The sequence below is a fragment of the Sinocyclocheilus grahami genome, unplaced genomic scaffold (assembly GCF_001515645.1).
Source record: "Sinocyclocheilus grahami isolate Dianchi unplaced genomic scaffold, SAMN03320097.WGS_v1.1 scaffold2.1, whole genome shotgun sequence".
In the NCBI taxonomy this organism is placed as follows: Eukaryota; Metazoa; Chordata; class Actinopteri; order Cypriniformes; family Cyprinidae; genus Sinocyclocheilus; species Sinocyclocheilus grahami.
Window position 1 is genome coordinate 636,855 of NW_015505181.1, and position 19,101 is coordinate 655,955.

Below are 19,101 nucleotides of genomic sequence, written 5' to 3' on the forward strand. Positions count from 1 at the left end.
AACACACTTTTATTTGGATAATGTACCGTATGATGACTGAAGCAGCAGCGAGCGACACTGTTTTCCCGCTAATCGGGTAAACACTGTAACGTTAAAAAAAAATTCTACCAAACCTAAGAGAGAAATGCAGTGCATATCATGCAGTGCGATAAAATAGCTTCTCTTCCCTGCAAACGATACAATGAAGAATGAATGGTTGTTTAACTTAAAGGCAAAAACAAAACAAAAGATAAGCACTTATCCTTATAGAGAATGAGAAGTAACCATGGGAACGGATAGCGTATCCTGCTAATATGGCGGCGCCTTCCCGAAATGCAATGCGGAGTGAAAAGATCGTGACGTAACTCCTCATTCTCTATTGACCAAGCACTATTTAATTCAAATGTCCACTTAATCTTTAATATTTGGCCATTTCTTTAGGTCAGAAATGCTATAGCCACTGTAATTAAAAGAATATGTGGACATCAAAACGTGTAAACTCAGAGTGAGGGTTTGAGCTTTTATTTTGAAACCGCGATGTATTCTCCTGAGTTTGCGTAGATTTATAAATTATTAACCTTACAAATCTGATGAAATGGCGCGCGTTGTGTTCCCAGATGAACGTTATAATAAACCCAAACTCACAACAACATGCAGAGATGGAGTTTGAGACGCTCCACACATGTAAATGATAACAGTTCCTCTGGAACTACTGTGAACCGAGCCGCTGTGTGACGCACGTACTTAACCTACACGCATGTAAATAATTAAAGCGCATATACTGTATTAGAACTGCATTGCATATAATTATTTAGTTAAATCGTAGCATTTGTGAATTCACAATTATGCTTAATTATGATTTTTAAATGGGTTTAATATATCATGCAGCCTTGGGAAACAGTCTAATGATGTGTTTTATGGATTCTAGTCCGTGAAATGCGTCACTTCCGGTATTTTGCCGGTTAGTCTACGCGAGCAAAATGAAGTCGAGGATTTTTACAAATCGAATAGTCGAATAAAATAGATTAATCGCGACAGCCCTAATCGGCATCGGCCGATATGTTTGAGGCGGTACTTTTATTTTGACGGCAATGAGAACGGCAGCGTCTGAGTGCACAGAGCTCACATTCTCTCTAGTCATTGTTTGCTGTCACTGTTTAACAGTTCTGTCTGATACGTATAGAAGTCTGTCTAATAATCAGATCAAAGGTATACAATAAAGTATTATAACGATTGCTTTTATATGATAGAAAGGCAAACATTATAATACTTTCTTGTTTATCATCAGCGTTCAGCAAATACACATTTATATCCTTTAAATAAATCTTTTAACATCTAATAAACATTTAATTTCACAAACCTTGCTTTCAACTTAGTCGAATTCAGCTGTGAGATCTTGTGAAGTGTGCTTTTGTATCCTGCAAGATCGTGTGTACTGTCGGTCTGTGCGAATTGAACAGCACGTGAATTAAATGTTCACCCAACAAGGCTTTAAAGCACATGAAAATAATGCAGTTCTTTGTCAATTTTGTTTGTCCCAACGGCATAAAAGCTAGAGATGCACTGATTGCAATTTTCTTGGCTGATTCCGATTTCCGATTTTTTGTGATCTGCCGATACCGATTTTTGCCGATTCCGATTTTCTTTCTAAGAACTATAATTGACAGCATATACAAACAAAAATCTACTTTTCTTCAACGCAAAGTTTTATTTTCATAAAAAAACACAAGTAAAAAGTCAGTAATAAAATAAGAACAAATAAAAAAAATTGCAAACAACAGCACAAATAAATGCAATAGAATAAAGAGAGCTATGAAACTAAGTTTTTCAGGTTAAGTAAGTTTTTATTCAGTTAAGAAATATCACAGAAATTAAAGTAATCAAATGTAAAATAACACATCCAGTGTTAACATTGTAAAAATTAAATACAGATTAATGCTTACCATTAAAGTTATAAAACGTATTCATTCAAGAGCAGAAAAGTATTTTCTTTGTCTTTTGTTCTTTAATTAACATGACAGACAGCAGCATAAATATTGGACTGCAGTCCCTTTAAGTTTATCCACGGACCCAATATACTGTTACACAACATGCGTTCTCTTTCTCAACTATTTAACGTTCCAAAACGGGCTGTGTTTAACTGGATACTCGCCAAAACGGGCATTTTGACATATTTTTTAAGTATTTGAATGTTTTTAGCGCAGTTAGCCACTAATTTTGGTATTTGTGGCTCGCAAGCTGTTTGAGACTGAGCGTGGATTGTGTGCTCCACTAATATAGATCAGTGGTGGTGCGCGCGTTTGGTATAAGTGCGAAACCTGCGGGAATGACTAAAATAATGCGCAATACAAGCACTATTTAACCGGAGCGAATGAGACGTGTGTGAGAGAGAAAGGGGTCGTCGGAGAGAAGAGAGCGAGAATGCGCGGCTGACGTTATTGCCTGTGCCGCTGGTAACAAAACGGATCGGCTCGAAATCGGAAAGAAGTGAGACTGACTGGCCGATCACCGATCCTGGCCGATCATGAGGAAAATCGGCCGATTCCGATCCCTGGCCGATCGATCAGTGCATCTCTAATAAAAGCTAAGGTGGGTCCAGACTTTGTACTTAAACGTGGCTGGGGCATCTATTATTTTACTCACACTGCTGTCCACCATCCCATTAAAAAAATATTTTTCTTAGGCTAGTTAATTATGTTCACGTTTCTCTTATTCATGTGTTGAGCACCACCTAGAGGAGCCATGAAATAGCGACACTGGGAGCAGGGAAATCTATTATGCCTTATTTTATTAATTAAAATATCGATATATTTGGCACCAGTGTATAGATACTCGTATCGCACAGAGAAGGACAACGATTATATTGCCATATTGATATTTTGTCTCACCCCTAGTAGTTTGTTTAGGTTGTGCACGAAATAGACACTGCTTTTCTGCACTTTTACTTTGCACGTCTCCGTCATTTTCAATCTGGAGCCTGTTTTTAGCAGAGGCGGAAAAAGTACTCAACTCCATTACTTGAGTGAAAGTACAGATACTGCTGGTCAAATATTACTCCATTACAAGTAAAAGTTGTAAAGACAGATTTTTACTTAAGTAAAAGTACAAAGCTGGTGTTCGGCAGAGGTGAGCAGAGGACTGTTTGAAAGTCTTTGAAAGCAGGAAAAAAGGCATTACATGCAAATTTTTAAGTCATAACATGTAAATGTATATAGTCACCAGTGGCGATCTCAGCAAAAATATCACTTGCAAATTAATATTTTTGGTTGCAAATGTGACTGTTTTAGGCACAGTCTGGAGCCCTGGAGGCATGTCAACATTTGCCCAGCTTCCACGCCACAAGTGTGCTCCTTCTCTCCTGCCACGTGCCCTCTATACCACTGGACGGATAGTGAACAGTGTGCTTGTGTTGTCACATCCTTATGTCCGTTTGTTCCATGGGCTTCAACCCAAGCTGTGGCTCAGGATCAGAAATAGTCAGCCCACCTGTTCAAAGGTGCTTGAAATGTAACACAAAGCAATCCAACTCCCTTTATCGCTCTGGTTTTTACATTTGAAAAAACAACAAGTACCAAATCTGTTAATCTATCATTTATGTTTACATTTACATTTAGTCATTTAGCAGACGCTTTTATCCAAAGCGACTTACAAATGAGGACAATAAAAGCAGTCCAAACGAACAAAAGAGCAACAATATATAAGTGCAAATTATCATATCATTGCAGCAAAACAAATGTAGATATACAGAGGCCATGAGAGACTATGATATAGCTGGTGCCAGCCAGGTAAGCTGGGAAACGCAAACCAAAGCAACAGACCTGATTGAGTCTCAACAGAGACATGCTGGGAAACCATCTGTCGCAAATATACTAATCATTTCATTTTACCTTCATTAACACCATTAAATATTTGAGCCTTGCCTTGAGAGAAACAGTCTGACATGTGGAAATGCATTGGATTTGTGCATTAATCCTAAGGGTGTGTGCACAAAATGAATTATGAGTTAAGTTGGCAATGCTACTGATCACGAAGAATCCTGTCCTGCAGAGACTATTCTGCACAAAATTATTTCTTGCTACCAGATCAAGAACTTTATGGGTGGGAGCCGTGTAATTGAAGAGCAGTTAAACTGGAGGCCTTTGTGTGCTGAACTCCACCCACCTTTTTCTCACTCATTTGTACCGTCTCAAGAGAGGCATTAGGTTTCTGCAAAAGAATCCTCATAACTAAATTCCTCCTCATCAAACTCAAATGTTTGGCATTATATTATCAAGAAAACAGATTTCTGTCCATTTCTGTCCAAAAATAAAAAGGAAAGAAAGTGAAAAGTTGCATAAGAAAGCATTAGGGTTGACTGCCAAGACCACTGTAAAAATCAAACATACAGGCATGTGGTTGAGTGGTCTCATTGGGGTATTTATTGGGTAAATACGCAAGCACATTTGTAAGAGCTGAGTTTTTTTGACATGCACAGAAAAAAAATGCCATCCTTTAATAAAAATAAAAACTACAAAATATAATCAAAACTATAGAATTATTAATAGAAATAATTAATGATTATGTTACATTATACAAAATAATTTTGCGCAACAAATAAGCAGGTATCCCGTTACCTTCCTGTCTGTAATAAATTTATCAAATTAAAAAAATGCACTCTTAACACCACCAAAAATAGACATCAAACAAGACAGTGTGGTGCTTAAGCCTAGTTCTGTATGGCCAAATATTTTTAGAAAGTGTCTAATAATATGTCAAATAATTTCCTAATACATAAATCAATTAAATTATTTTTCAAATTTCTGAAGGCTAAAAATCTGCACCATTGTTTAAAAATAGCTGTAAAATGGCTGGTCTCCAAGCACTGAAAAACGACATTATGGACTAAATCCATTGTTCTAAAATGAGGCCAAATGCCATTTTTATTAAGTGCTATTTCTAGGAGCGCAATTTTGAAATTCCACCTTAGGTGATTCTGATTTAGACTAACCAGTAACCAAGACCACTCTTAAAGTATGAAAATAATGCAACAAATGTAACAACAATTTCCTGTGCCAAAGCCTTTTAGCTGCCATTTACTCATAAAGTTGAACCAGGCCAAACAATAACATGCTATTCTGAGTTTGACACTTAACAAGCATTGGCCACACCAAGCCAAAGTATTTTAAAAAATAACCTGCCTTTAACTTAACCTTTTTAGAACTCTAGCTAGCTGAAAGTGCTAAACACAGACACTTTATCTCCAAATAAACTGTTCCTGTGAAGGATTATTTACAAAAAAAGAACATCCTTAGAATAACAAGTGAAAGGGGGTTGAGGTGACATAATGCCATTCAGTATGGTGGAATGGCATGCAAATTGTGTGACAGGTGGAGTTACGTAACTACATGAATCAAGGTGTGGTAAAAAAATATATGCATACTTTGTTTGATATACTAAATCTTACGAATTGTTATAACCTTAAATCAGTGTTCACCTCTCAAACTATTTCAAACATATGGCCTACAACTAATTTAACTTATTAAATTTAGCACATTTGTTGCATTTGAGTACAGAAAACATGCTGTATCACTCTCAAACACAAATGCACAAAGTGTCAGCTGAGTACACACATAAGCAAACAATAGGCGTAGTTCCACAAACAGAACACACATGGAAGGACACTGCCCCTGAAATAGAGGAGAGCGTGCACACGTTCATTCAAACAAAAAAACAAACTGTCTGCTGCACCTGTCAGAGCAATTCTGTGGTTCTGTGAGGTAAGATAACTCATTCCAGTGATACTAGGAAAAGTTGGACGCACAAACTGTACTCATTCATATTTGAATGACAAAAGGTGGATGAAAATGGATGGATACTATTCTTCTATCCCTTCCGTTACATGCAAATGTTTCATTTATATAGCATGCTACTGAACACAGGGTTTTGTTCCTGGGCTGTGTGGTTGATATACAGTAGTGAATGAAGGCACAGACTGGTTTGGCTCATCTTGAAGAGCAGACTAGGCCTGCATCAGCAGAGGTCATGGTACAGCTGCTCCCGTCTGTTTCACTTTTATTCTGCCTGGCTGTACAGACCTATACTGGCTTCATTTATCTCTGGGGGTAACTTGTCAGGACTGATATAGCTGGCCTTGTGTTGACAGATTGGTTACAGGAATGGTTCTGATAAATGGCTAAATGCCAGAAAAAGAAGAGCATAATAATGTTAAATAGACATGGTTAGATCATACAGAACACGACAGGCTACATCAGCCACTTAGGTATGGTCAGAGTCTTCTTCACAAAAACAAATGTGAGAGAGAAAAACACAAATCACTTGTTTGTAGGGATGTAACGATTAGCGGTTTGAAGATAAATCATGATAAAATTCCCCACGGTTAATATTACCGTTTCATCTTTTAATTATCATTAAAACCGTATTAGATTACTGCGTTTTGAACAACTCGCGATAAATAAATACTGTCCAGCATAAAGCACAGTTTTAAGTAACAGTCTAACATGCGCACAGCATGCAGAGTAGTTTTGTTTTGAGTGACAACAGGGCGGAAAATCTGGTAGGTTTTAAAAGAGTGAATGGAATTATACAAATTAATATATAAATTAATTAATTATGAATGTACCTCTGAAGGTTCTGACTGTCTTCAGAAACGATTCGATGGCATTTTGTTTTCATCTTTGCTCCATGTAATACCGAAAGGAAGTGTTCTTAATCGCAATACTGCTTCGTCCACAGAGAATACGGGAAACAGCTCTAATTCAGCTTTTCCATAAGCGCCACCTGCTGTCAGCGAGTGGATTTACAGAGACCTATATTTACATTCAGCCTGTGTGCAGTTTCTGTCTGGCCAAAAACGGACGTAACTTGTCAGGACTGATATAGCTGGCCTTGTGTTGACAGATTGGTTACAGGAATGGTTCTGATAAATGGCTAAATGCCAGAAAAAGAAGAGCATAATAATGTTAAATAGACATGGTTAGATCATACAGAACACGACAGGCTACATCAGCCACTTAGGTATGGTTAGAGTCTTCTTCACAAAAACAAATGTGAGAGAGAAAAACACAAATCACTTGTTTGTAGGGATGTAACGATTAGCGGTTTGAAGATAAATCATGATAATGCGCACAGCATGCAGAGTAGTTTTGTTTTGAGTGACAACAGGGCGGAAAATCTGGTAGGTTTTAAAAGAGTGAATGGAATTATACAAATTAATATATAAATTAATTAATTATGAATGTACCTCTGAAGGTTCTGACTGTCTTCAGAAACGATTCGATGGCATTTTGTTTTCATCTTTGCTCCATGTAATACCGAAAGGAAGTGTTCTTAATCGCAATACTGCTTCGTCCACAGAGAATACGGGAAACAGCTCTAATTCAGCTTTTCCATAAGCGCCACCTGCTGTCAGCGAGTGGATTTACAGAGACCTATATTTACATTCAGCCTGTGTGCAGTTTCTGTCTGGCCAAAAACGGACCGAATTTGCATGCCCTGCTGTAAATTTTGACCGGTTGATGAAAAACAAGCTTATGTGGATTCTACACATTTAAACAATTGAGATAAGTTATCTAGAATTATTTATGGAGCAGATAAAATACATATAATCATTTATTAATCAATTATCATTTTGACATATCTTATCTTTATTTAAAGGCTGAAATGTGAGGTTTACCTTTCTATTAAACTTTTTCAAAGCTTTATTTGAACATTTACATTAGATATTTCAACATGCTATTAATCTGTTGTCAGTCAAGTTGTCATTTAAAATCTGAACATCATTGGTAATGTTATTGTTTTAGTGATTATACAAACAAAAAGTCATTTTATTTGTTGTTTGTTGATTTTTAAATATAAAACTTGGTGAAGTGATTTATGTGTCGGTACTTTTTTAACATCTCCAGCACATTTGAACAATACCGTGATATTACTGATAACCGTGATAATTTTGGTCACTATAATTGTGATTTTCATACCGTTACATCCCTACTTGTTTGTGTTTGTTTATATTAAATGTGATTTTAAACTACTGGCACTGGACATTCAATAGGATAAAACCAGACCCTCAAAACCAGACCCTCAGCATTATATTATGGTGGTCTTTTATGTGCTGTCAATTTAAGCTAGAGCTAAAAACTACAACAAAAACAATCCTATGACAGCTGTCTGTAAAGCTGCTTACTGAGATTTTAAAATAAGAAATGGCATGTATTGAAATTATTTATATGACATATTTAAGGTTTTATTTAATTCCAAATGATAATATTTGGATTTCATAAAACAGTCTGTTGTCGGAGTGGATTTCAATGGTCAAGTACACACTGCAGCTAAACACTAGTGGTTCAACAGATCACAAATCTCACGGTTCGGATCACATTACGATTTTTGACCCACGGATCGGATCATTTTTCGGATCAGCAAGAAAAGAAAAAGATTTCAATTTAACTTGCTTTCCATTTATTACTTAAAGCGAAGTACTTCTTTGATACCACAGCAAATACTACTAGATTAACTAAGAAAGTTTAAACATGATTCAAGTGACAAGAGAACAGCCAGTAAAAATAAGAACAAAAACACAAATTACAAGCAAAGATAAATACAACAGAATATGTTACAAATAAAATAAGGTTGGTAGTATTCAAATACAGAAATGTAATAATTCACTGTATAAATTAAATATAGATTTTTATCACAGCTGTTTTGTTGTTTGATTATCATTAATGACAGCAGAAGTATTTATAGGTCACTGTCCCTTTAAGACCTGATGCACGGATCTGATATAATGATACACATCACATCCGATTTCTTTCTCAGCTGTTTTCATTCACTTGAGACATAACTAACTGCGTTTACCTGAATGATTGTCGAGATGGGTATTTTGTCATAATTTTATGTGTATGTGGCTGTTCAGAGGATTCAGAAGAGGATTCAGTTCGGTGTTCGAGCGCCGTCTGAAACGCGAGTGCCCGCCGAACCGTGGGGCTTGGTCCGTACGGATCACGGATCAACTACGATCTGTTTAACCACTACTAAACACAGATGCCACTCCAGTTGGTTATTTACAGAAGTGATAATTGTATTACAAATTATCATTTAAAAACAATTATATTTCAAATTTCTAAATTTGTAAATTCAGGTAGTGACAACCGAACTGCAGAGTGTGTAATGATCAGAACCAAACAACTAGTTTGTAATGTAGTGATACACTCTCTTTTGAACACTGACAGTTTGTCAAGAGATGCAGTGTTGGAAAATCACAGATACAGGTATGACTCATCTACATTTCTTGTTTATGATCACGAGATGCCAAAACACCCCTATAGTTATGCAAAAAAATAAATTTTCTTAGTGTTTTCCAGTACAAATATCTAAACATGTTTAAAGGTGGCATGAGAAAAAAAATCACATCTTTTCTAAATGCATATTTATTTATGTATTTACTTATTTATGTATCTTAAGATATTTTTATTGGAAAACAAGACAAAATAATGATTAAGCAAAGAAAAAAATGTATGTAGTGTAAATGTGGAAATCATGTGGCTAATGTCTCTTGCCTTTCCTGAGACAATCATAGCTAAAGCAGACAGTACTCAAGTGCCGCTGCTGTTCAACGAAGGAGGGCATCAAACCGTCTAGCCAAATTGTACTACGTCAGTATCATATACATGACAATATGTGAGAATTCCCCCCATTACTAATGGATAATGGGCACATGACAATGGAGAGCATTGTTAGCTCAACCATCAGCCTCTATTCATTTGGAACAACCCCCTTTACAATTAAAGCTCTCAAGGCACTACTGGCCAATCAGAATGTGAGTTGTGCCTTAGCGGGGGAGGGGGGGTGGCTTTGGGGTAAGGATAAGGGGTCTGAGATGCTACAACCCCCTTTCCGGGAATTCTCTGTATATAAAGCAAGAAAAGTTGACCTCATTGGGATGATGCACAGCCTGTATGTGCTATATGGCTTTTTTTGTCCGCACTGCTGCTGAACTACTCCCTGTCTCAGTGGACAGTGCTGCCGGAAACACTATACCTACTCCAGGCAGGAAGTCTGTAACTGCCAAACAACAACTGTGTTAACAAAACAATAAAGAGGGGGACAAATCTGACAAGCCCACCGTTTGCAGGCATGCACACACACAATGCCAAAGGCCTTATTCAGGACAAACGAGCACATTGACAGCAACAGTGAGACATGAATGGACATGTGTGAGGGGGTAAGACACACTGAAGTTGTCTATGAAGTTAGCAGCATAGATGCGTGCTCAAATACAGAGTCGTTTGTCTACTACCAGCTGTCAACGTCAGTATTAATACTTCTTTCGAATGAACATCTCATTCTGAAATACAGAGACAACTGTAAAGATTCAATAAGATAAAAAGAGATTAACCGTTCCCTGAGCAGACCATTCCTGCTGTACATGATGACTTTATCATAACATGCCCGGTAAGTGTCATATGGACAAGTTAAACTCTACCATCTACTAAAAGTATCAAATTCAACGCATCAAATTTCCTCTCAGTGTCGACGGCCATGCTGGGTGACTGGGTGGGAGGAGGGTCAGAGGTCACCTAACCACCTCAAAGGACAATGTTGTCAAAAGCGAGCTCCTAGGAGATGGGAATTGCAGCCCTGAATGCTCAACTGATTGAGTTGTTAACATTTGTTAGCACAGAGGTCCAAGTAAGGACAAGAACAAAATAATGCTTTCTGCCTACAGGCCTGAAGTTTTGCAGAAGATTAGCACATTAATGGTGCAAATTCAAATATTACGGTAGGGTCATCAGATGTATTTTAAGTGCCCCATCCTGAACAAACACAGGAGACGAGATGTAAGAAAGCTAATTATTACCAATAAAACAATTCTAATAACACTAATATAATAATAATAAAAGTGTTTCAAAAGACTGATCAAATAATGCAGGCATCAAATAATCTCCAACTGTTATTTGCTGGGCCATTAAAATTGACATGTAAAGCAGGCAACATGCAAACAGGCTGGTGTTGAATGAAACAATGAAAAGGTCCATCCATTCTTGTCCTCCCACATCAAAATCCACTAACTTATTTGTTTAGAACAGTTTTCACTTCTAAACGATCTGTGCATATTTCGCTCCTGATTCAGACAAGATGGTTTTCACTGGAGAAAGCAGTAATAAAGATGTTTTGAAGTCACAATAATGTCACAACAATGGATTTGTTTATTACACACAGCTTTTCGCTTCACAAGAAGTTAACTGATGGACTGTAGTCATGTGGATTACTTGTAGATTATTGTGATGCTTTTTATCAGCTGTCTGAACTCTGATTCCAAAGACACCTTTTTCACTGCAGAGGATCCATTGGTGAACAAGTGATGTGATTCTAAATTTCTCCAAATTTGTTCTGATAAAGAAACAAAAAAAAGTAGTAACGGATCTTTTTCTCTGTATTGTGACGTGAGTAAAATAGATTATCAAAATAATGGGGACATGAAAAAGAGGAGGGTGGGAATGTGGTTATATGCATTGGTTGTCAATTGGAGGCCGATCTGAATGTGAATTTGTGAGAATGTCAGAAAGAGGCAGGGTCTAAGTGGACTAAATGATTGGAGAAGTCTTGCATATGTCACCAGAGAAAACTAATTTTCATAGGAAGGTTGAATGATTTCATTGATTAAGAATTACGAGCCAAAATATTAAGCTTTTTAAAAAATGAAACAAGCATTAATTAATCATTCACAATATTGAATTTCCACTAAATTTAAGGCAACTAGTCTTAAAAGCATTTTTGTGCACATCCTTTGAAAATTGCACCTTCAAAAGTGATGCAGTATCAATGTCTTTGCCAGAGCAACAAAAACAAACTGTGACATAGATGACAGCTGAAATTCACTGTATTATTTTAAAAACCACAAAACGATTTGTTATGCACTGGTTCACAGTATATCATCAGAGCGCTGGAGACAGGCCATCGGGTGTTTTTCACATTGAGCTCAAATGTCTTGTTAAAACACTGGTGCTAAACTGCTGTCACAATGCACTATTACACTATTGTGTACCAGACATGCAAACAGGGGGAAAACATCCCATTGTGAGATCCCTTTCTGGATCAAAGATAAACCTCAGCTTGTCAAAACATACATTTACACTCACTAGCTGGGACTGAAAAGCTGGAACAGACCACAAAAGTGCCCATTAACTCCTACCAACAGTCTCTAATCATATTAGAGTTCCTTCAGAGTAGTGCAAAAATACAACGCCATCTGAAGCATTTTAAACAAGCTTCAAACTTCAGCCGTATAGAGACACGGCAATGTTAAAAGCATCAAGTGTCCAATGTCATGCCCCTGTTCAGCTTCTGAACGGGGAACTTGGAAAGAGAAACAGAGAGCTATCAATACTATGGCTGATCAAAGCTTGGTAGTGTGTTACATCAAACAGCTGAAGTCTTTCAACCACCTTTTCTCATCTATTTACACTTAAGCATCTGTGTCATAATCAAGCTCAGGGTGGAAAAAGAGGTTAGACTACATTTTAATTTAATTAATTTAATTAATTTGCACATCTGTAACCCCGCACTAAGCAGATGCTCTGTATTTTTCTGACAGTGCAGCACCAGCAAACGCAATATTTGTCCCCAGCTCACATTATGTGACTTCAGTGCTTCTAACCACAGTAAAGGTTTTGTGGGATATCAAAGAGGGTTCTGGTGGTTTCCTTTAACCATCAGCCGATATTAAGCAGCTTTGAATACAACACTGATTTTTGAGTACTGGGACAAAATGGGCAACAAAACAGACAAAAAACATATAATTTACATATGAAGGAATTATTTTGATTAACATGTTCAGGGGTGTTTGGGTTCAACTTCCCTAATCTTCCATTTTTTCACAAAATGTGCATGTCAACACCATCAGTTTGGAAAGAATGAGCCCTTATACCATATAAAAGTATTGACAAATCCCACACTTCAATGTATGAATGAATTGAGCGTATAGGATGTGTTTGAATTTTAAGCACTATTAATTGTCACAGATGTTAATGAAATAACCATATTTTTCATACTATTTGTGTATCAAAGGGAGTAGCCATCTGGTGTCGTGTGCCACTGACTAATCTGACAGCGAGGGACATTATCTAAAAATACCTTCATAAAAAAATAAAAATTATTTACCAAAATTGTAAATATCATGGTTGTGACAGAAAAATAAGCACAATCAACTTAAACTATTTAATAAAACACATGATGGATATCACCAGAGACTGTATGATATTACTGAACTCAAAGCATAGGACTGTCTTAAAATAAGAAAAAATAAATTCTCCATATTTCGTATGATGGTCTGTAAATATCATTGCTCACCAGAGCCTGAGCGATGTTATTGAACTCAAAGCAAGTGAAATATGAAAAGACTTTAATACTGCCTAATTTATCTAAATATCTTGACATGTTGACCAAAAGTAAAAGATGCTATGGTCTGATTAAATCAAAAGGGGAAATGTTACTATTTTAAAACTAATGACAGATAAAGTTTTGTTGAATGTCTCGAGATCACTGAACAGCGCTGTGGTTTATTCTTTTCTAGTATCAGATTAGATCAGTCTGAGATTACAGTAAAAGGAATACTAGTCCAAACAGCCAATGATCGGCGGGTTCCTGTGAGCGGGCTATGTTTATAGTGAAGTCAATTCAATTCAAATCAAATACATATGGTCGAAACAGTTGGCCTCCAGCAGTGATGCTGATTTAATAACACGACTGTCGACAGCAGCAAACAGAGCAAAATATCACATAAGACTGGACCCTCGTGAGTCGTGAAGTCGTGGGAAAATCATCACTTCATTCACACAATCTCCATATTTTCCTTCATACTGACTTATCGGAGATTTCTATAGCAAATTAAGTATTTGTAGTTGCCTGTTAAGTAATAATTTTTGTGGGATATCAAAGAGGGTTCTGGTGGTTTCCTTTAACCATCAGCCGATATTAAGCAGCTTTGAATACAACACTGATTTTTGAGTACTGGGACAAAATGGGCAACAAAACAGACAAAAAACATATAATTTACATATGAAGGAATTATTTTGATTAACATGTTCAGGGGTGTTTGGGTTCAACTTCCCTAATCTTCCATTTTTTCACAAAATGTGCATGTCAACACCATCAGTTTGGAAAGAATGAGCCCTTATACCATATAAAAGTATTGACAAATCCCACACTTCAATGTATGAATGAATTGAGCGTATAGGATGTGTTTGAATTTTAAGCACTATTAATTGTCACAGATGTTAATGAAATAACCATATTTTTCATACTATTTGTGTATCAAAGGGAGTAGCCATCTGGTGTCGTGTGCCACTGACTAATCTGACAGCGAGGGACATTATCTAAAAATACCTTCATAAAAAAATAAAAATTATTTACCAAAATTGTAAATATCATGGTTGTGACAGAAAAATAAGCACAATCAACTTAAACTATTTAATAAAACACATGATGGATATCACCAGAGACTGTATGATATTACTGAACTCAAAGCATAGGACTGTCTTAAAATAGGAAAAAATAAATTCTCCATATTTCATATGATGGTCTGTAAATATCATTGCTCTCCAGAGCCTGAGCGATATTATTGAACTCAAAGCAAGTGAAATATGAAAAGACTTTAATACTGCCTAATTTATCTAAATATCTTGACATGTTGACCAAAAGTAAAAGATGCTATGGTCTGATTAAATCAAAAGGGGAAATGTTACTATTTTAAAACTAATGACAGATAAAGTTGTGAAACCTGTTTTGTTGAATGTCTCGAGATCACTGAACAGCGCTGTGGTTTATTCTTTTCTAGTATCAGATTAGATCAGTCTGAGATTACAGTAAAAGGAATACTAGTCCAAACAGCCAATGATCGGCGGGTTCCTGTGAGCGGGCTATGTTTATAGTGAAGTCAATTCAATTCAAATCAAATACATATGGTCGAAACAGTTGGCCTCCAGCAGTGATGCTGATTTAATAACACGACTGTCGACAGCAGCAAACAGAGCAAAATATCACATAAGACTGGACCCTCGTGAGTCGTGAAGTCGTGGGAAAATCATCACTTCATTCACACAATCTCCATATTTTCCTTCATACTGACTTATCGGAGATTTCTATAGCAAATTAAGTATTTGTAGTTGCCTGTTAAGTAATAATTTACCAACAGTCTCTAATCATATTAGAGTTCCTTCAGAGTAGTGCAAAAATACAACGCCATCTGAAGCATTTTAAACAAGCTTCAAACTTCAGCCGTATAGAGACACGGCAATGTTAAAAGCATCAAGTGTCCAATGTCATGCCCCTGTTCAGCTTCTGAACGGGGAACTTGGAAAGAGAAACAGAGAGCTATCAATACTATGGCTGATCAAAGCTTGGTAGTGTGTTACATCAAACAGCTGAAGTCTTTCAACCACCTTTTCTCATCTATTTACACTTAAGCATCTGTGTCATAATCAAGCTCAGGGTGGAAAAAGAGGTTAGACTACATTTTAATTTAATTAATTTAATTAATTTGCACATCTGTAACCCCGCACTAAGCAGATGCTCTGTATTTTTCTGACAGTGCAGCACCAGCAAACGCAATATTTGTCCCCAGCTCACATTATGTGACTTCAGTGCTTCTAACCACAGTAAAGGTTTTGTGGGATATCAAAGAGGGTTCTGGTGGTTTCCTTTAACCATCAGCCGATATTAAGCAGCTTTGAATACAACACTGATTTTTGAGTACTGGGACAAAATGGGCAACAAAACAGACAAAAAACATATAATTTACATATGAAGGAATTATTTTGATTAACATGTTCAGGGGTGTTTGGGTTCAACTTCCCTAATCTTCCATTTTTTCACAAAATGTGCATGTCAACACCATCAGTTTGGAAAGAATGAGCCCTTATACCATATAAAAGTATTGACAAATCCCACACTTCAATGTATGAATGAATTGAGCGTATAGGATGTGTTTGAATTTTAAGCACTATTAATTGTCACAGATGTTAATGAAATAACCATATTTTTCATACTATTTGTGTATCAAAGGGAGTAGCCATCTGGTGTCGTGTGCCACTGACTAATCTGACAGCGAGGGACATTATCTAAAAATACCTTCATAAAAAAATAAAAATTATTTACCAAAATTGTAAATATCATGGTTGTGACAGAAAAATAAGCACAATCAACTTAAACTATTTAATAAAACACATGATGGATATCACCAGAGACTGTATGATATTACTGAACTCAAAGCATAGGACTGTCTTAAAATAGGAAAAAATAAATTCTCCATATTTCATATGATGGTCTGTAAATATCATTGCTCTCCAGAGCCTGAGCGATATTATTGAACTCAAAGCAAGTGAAATATGAAAAGACTTTAATACTGCCTAATTTATCTAAATATCTTGACATGTTGACCAAAAGTAAAAGATGCTATGGTCTGATTAAATCAAAAGGGGAAATGTTACTATTTTAAAACTAATGACAGATAAAGTTGTGAAACCTGTTTTGTTGAATGTCTCGAGATCACTGAACAGCGCTGTGGTTTATTCTTTTCTAGTATCAGATTAGATCAGTCTGAGATTACAGTAAAAGGAATACTAGTCCAAACAGCCAATGATCGGCGGGTTCCTGTGAGCGGGCTATGTTTATAGTGAAGTCAATTCAATTCAAATCAAATACATATGGTCGAAACAGTTGGCCTCCAGCAGTGATGCTGATTTTATAACACGACTGTCGACAGCAGCAAACAGAGCAAAATATCACATAAGACTGGACCCTCGTGAGTCGTGAAGTCGTGGGGAAATCATCACTTCATTCACACAATCTCCATATTTTCCTTCATACTGACTTATCGGAGATTTCTATAGCAAATTAAGTATTTGTAGTTGCCTGTTAAGTAATAATTTATGTACATAGCTCAAACTTGTTGAGCGGCTAACGTTGAAGAGACACCGCGCTAACCCCTCGTGTTTTTTACAGTCTATGGTCAAAACTTGCAAAATTTTCAACAAAAAAAGATTGAAACTTACCTTGTCCCGGCCATTGTCCTCACATTGAAAATCATCACTTCATTCACACAATCTCCATATTTTCCTTCATACTGACTTATCGGAGATTTCTATAGCAAATTAAGTATTTGTAGTTGCCTGTTAAGTAATAATTAATGTACATAGCTCAAACTTGTTGAGCGGCTAACGTTGAAGAGACACCGCGCTAACCCCTCGTGTTTTTTTTACAGTCTATGGTCAAAACTTGCAAAATTTTCAACAAAAAAAGATTGAAACTTACCTTGTCCCGGCCATTGTCCTCACATTGTACGGTTAAACCAGCAAGTGTGACGCCCAAAAAGTTTAGTGAAACAAACTACATATTTTGGGGTTGGATTATACTACACGGCAGGTGGAAGTTCAGGTGGCGTTGGATTCATATGTTTGATTGCCTGAAGGGATTTATTTCGGGTTATTCAAAAAGCGCCACCTGCTGGCGAACTAGGCAACATGTTGTAAACGAGGAGCACAAACTTCAATATCCTCAGTAATGTAATATACTGCTGAAAATACACAATATATGTGTGATGGTTTAAGTATAAGCTGTCTATCTGGCCTCGCTGCCTGGACAAGCTGGTTTTAGTTGGTTTAAAATGGTCTCTCAGCCTGGCCAGTATGGTGTTTAGCTGATTTAGCTGATCAGCCAAATGATCTCCAGACAGTCCGGCCAACTAAAAAGAAGAAACCAATTAAGACCAGTTGGTTTTGTTTGGAATCGAGGTAAAATAAACCATAAGCATAGGCTATCCACCTATAATCCACTTAAATAGAGACCAGCACCCACAGAAATCTCTTTTATATGTAAAAATAAGTCAGAAAATGTATAATACTGCTGAAAATAGTTGGACTAAACAGCCAGGCCAACCAGGCAGAGAGACCAGTAAAGAGCAGTTTTAGGCTGGTTTTAGTTGTTATTTTTCCTAATTTCGGTTTAAGTTGTTATTACGTTTTTGTGTTCTTTCTGAGAAAAAATTCCTATGGGGAATATAAAAGAAGTACACATGGGTATTTAACACTTTATTCACCAACTACTACACCTTCATTGTTTTCCAAATTTCAAGGCAAAGGAAAACAGCAAAAAGGAAGGAATTTGTTTGTGATGACAACTACACAAATATTTGAAATTTCATTACTATAATAACATAACATTACTCAAACACTGTTTAGTTCGTTATTATTAATAAGTGCATTCAGACAAATGTAAAACCTTTGTTAAACTGAGGGTGCTCTCCTTTCACGAAAAGAAACTCCTGTATGTTCAGTCTGGTAAAAAATATTCTAATTTTTACATTAATTGCACATACATTTAAATACATACTATGCAGCATTCAGTTCCAAGTGTTAACTTACTGTACGTAGCACCATGTTTCAAAAACCAACATTTCCATGAAGAGAATCACATAGGTTGCAGTTGACATTAACATCATTATAGCACAGCATGTGTAAAGTATTATGACGTTTCCTTGGGATTTTCACTTTGAGAGTAATATTACAATATCCACAGCAGCAGAGAAGTCAGAGCACACCAGCCCTGTGATTAACACAGTATCAGAGTCCCACAGTCTTAAAGGAATGATAAAGAAGTAGTGTGTTTATTGAAAAATAGATGACAGGTTCATATCTTGATGATGAGCCGTGTGAGTTTTCTTGTCTTTTGAGAGCAGTGAAGGTGATCGATCTTAGCCACAAAATGTTATGTGCTTGATTGGACAGAGACTGGCTCATTAAAAAAAAAATTCACACCAGAAGTTCATTATGATAAAAAGTTTCTATGATGGAAGTTTTTCATTAAAAAGTTCACAAAAAATGTAGTGAATCAAAAAAATGGAAATAGAAAAATTAATGAACTGCACTGAGAGAGGAAATGAGATGACCACACTGATACGACTATCTCCGATTCCACACTTCATTATAGCTGGACGTTTGCAGAGTTTACTTTGCTGTCCTCGGGTCAGGAGTTCATCGGTTCACATTCCTCACCTCTGCGCATCCTTCACAGTGGATAGTAGAGACAGATCTAACCCACCCATCCTTCCCAAATTTGGCCCCTGAGTAAACA

At 36.6% G+C, this 19,101-nt stretch overlaps 1 protein-coding gene across 3 annotated transcripts in view; it reads right to left on the reverse strand.

The window, feature by feature from the left end:
- The window catches only part of LOC107600308 (rho GTPase-activating protein 39-like), a 63,388-nt gene that overhangs the window by 39,308 nt on the left and 4,979 nt on the right, over positions 1-19,101 (reverse strand). Inside the window, exon 1 of one of the 3 annotated variants that reach the window (XM_016292354.1) lies at positions 17,284-17,323. The exons of 1 other annotated variant lie outside the window; for it this stretch is intronic. In XM_016292354.1, coding sequence (XP_016147840.1) covers positions 17,284-17,297 — 14 coding nt within the window. In that variant the 5' untranslated portion in view covers positions 17,298-17,323. Of the gene's footprint in view, positions 1-17,024; positions 17,042-17,283; positions 17,324-19,101 lie in introns of those variants that run through there. One more of the 3 variants, XM_016292285.1, reaches the window with a different exon arrangement.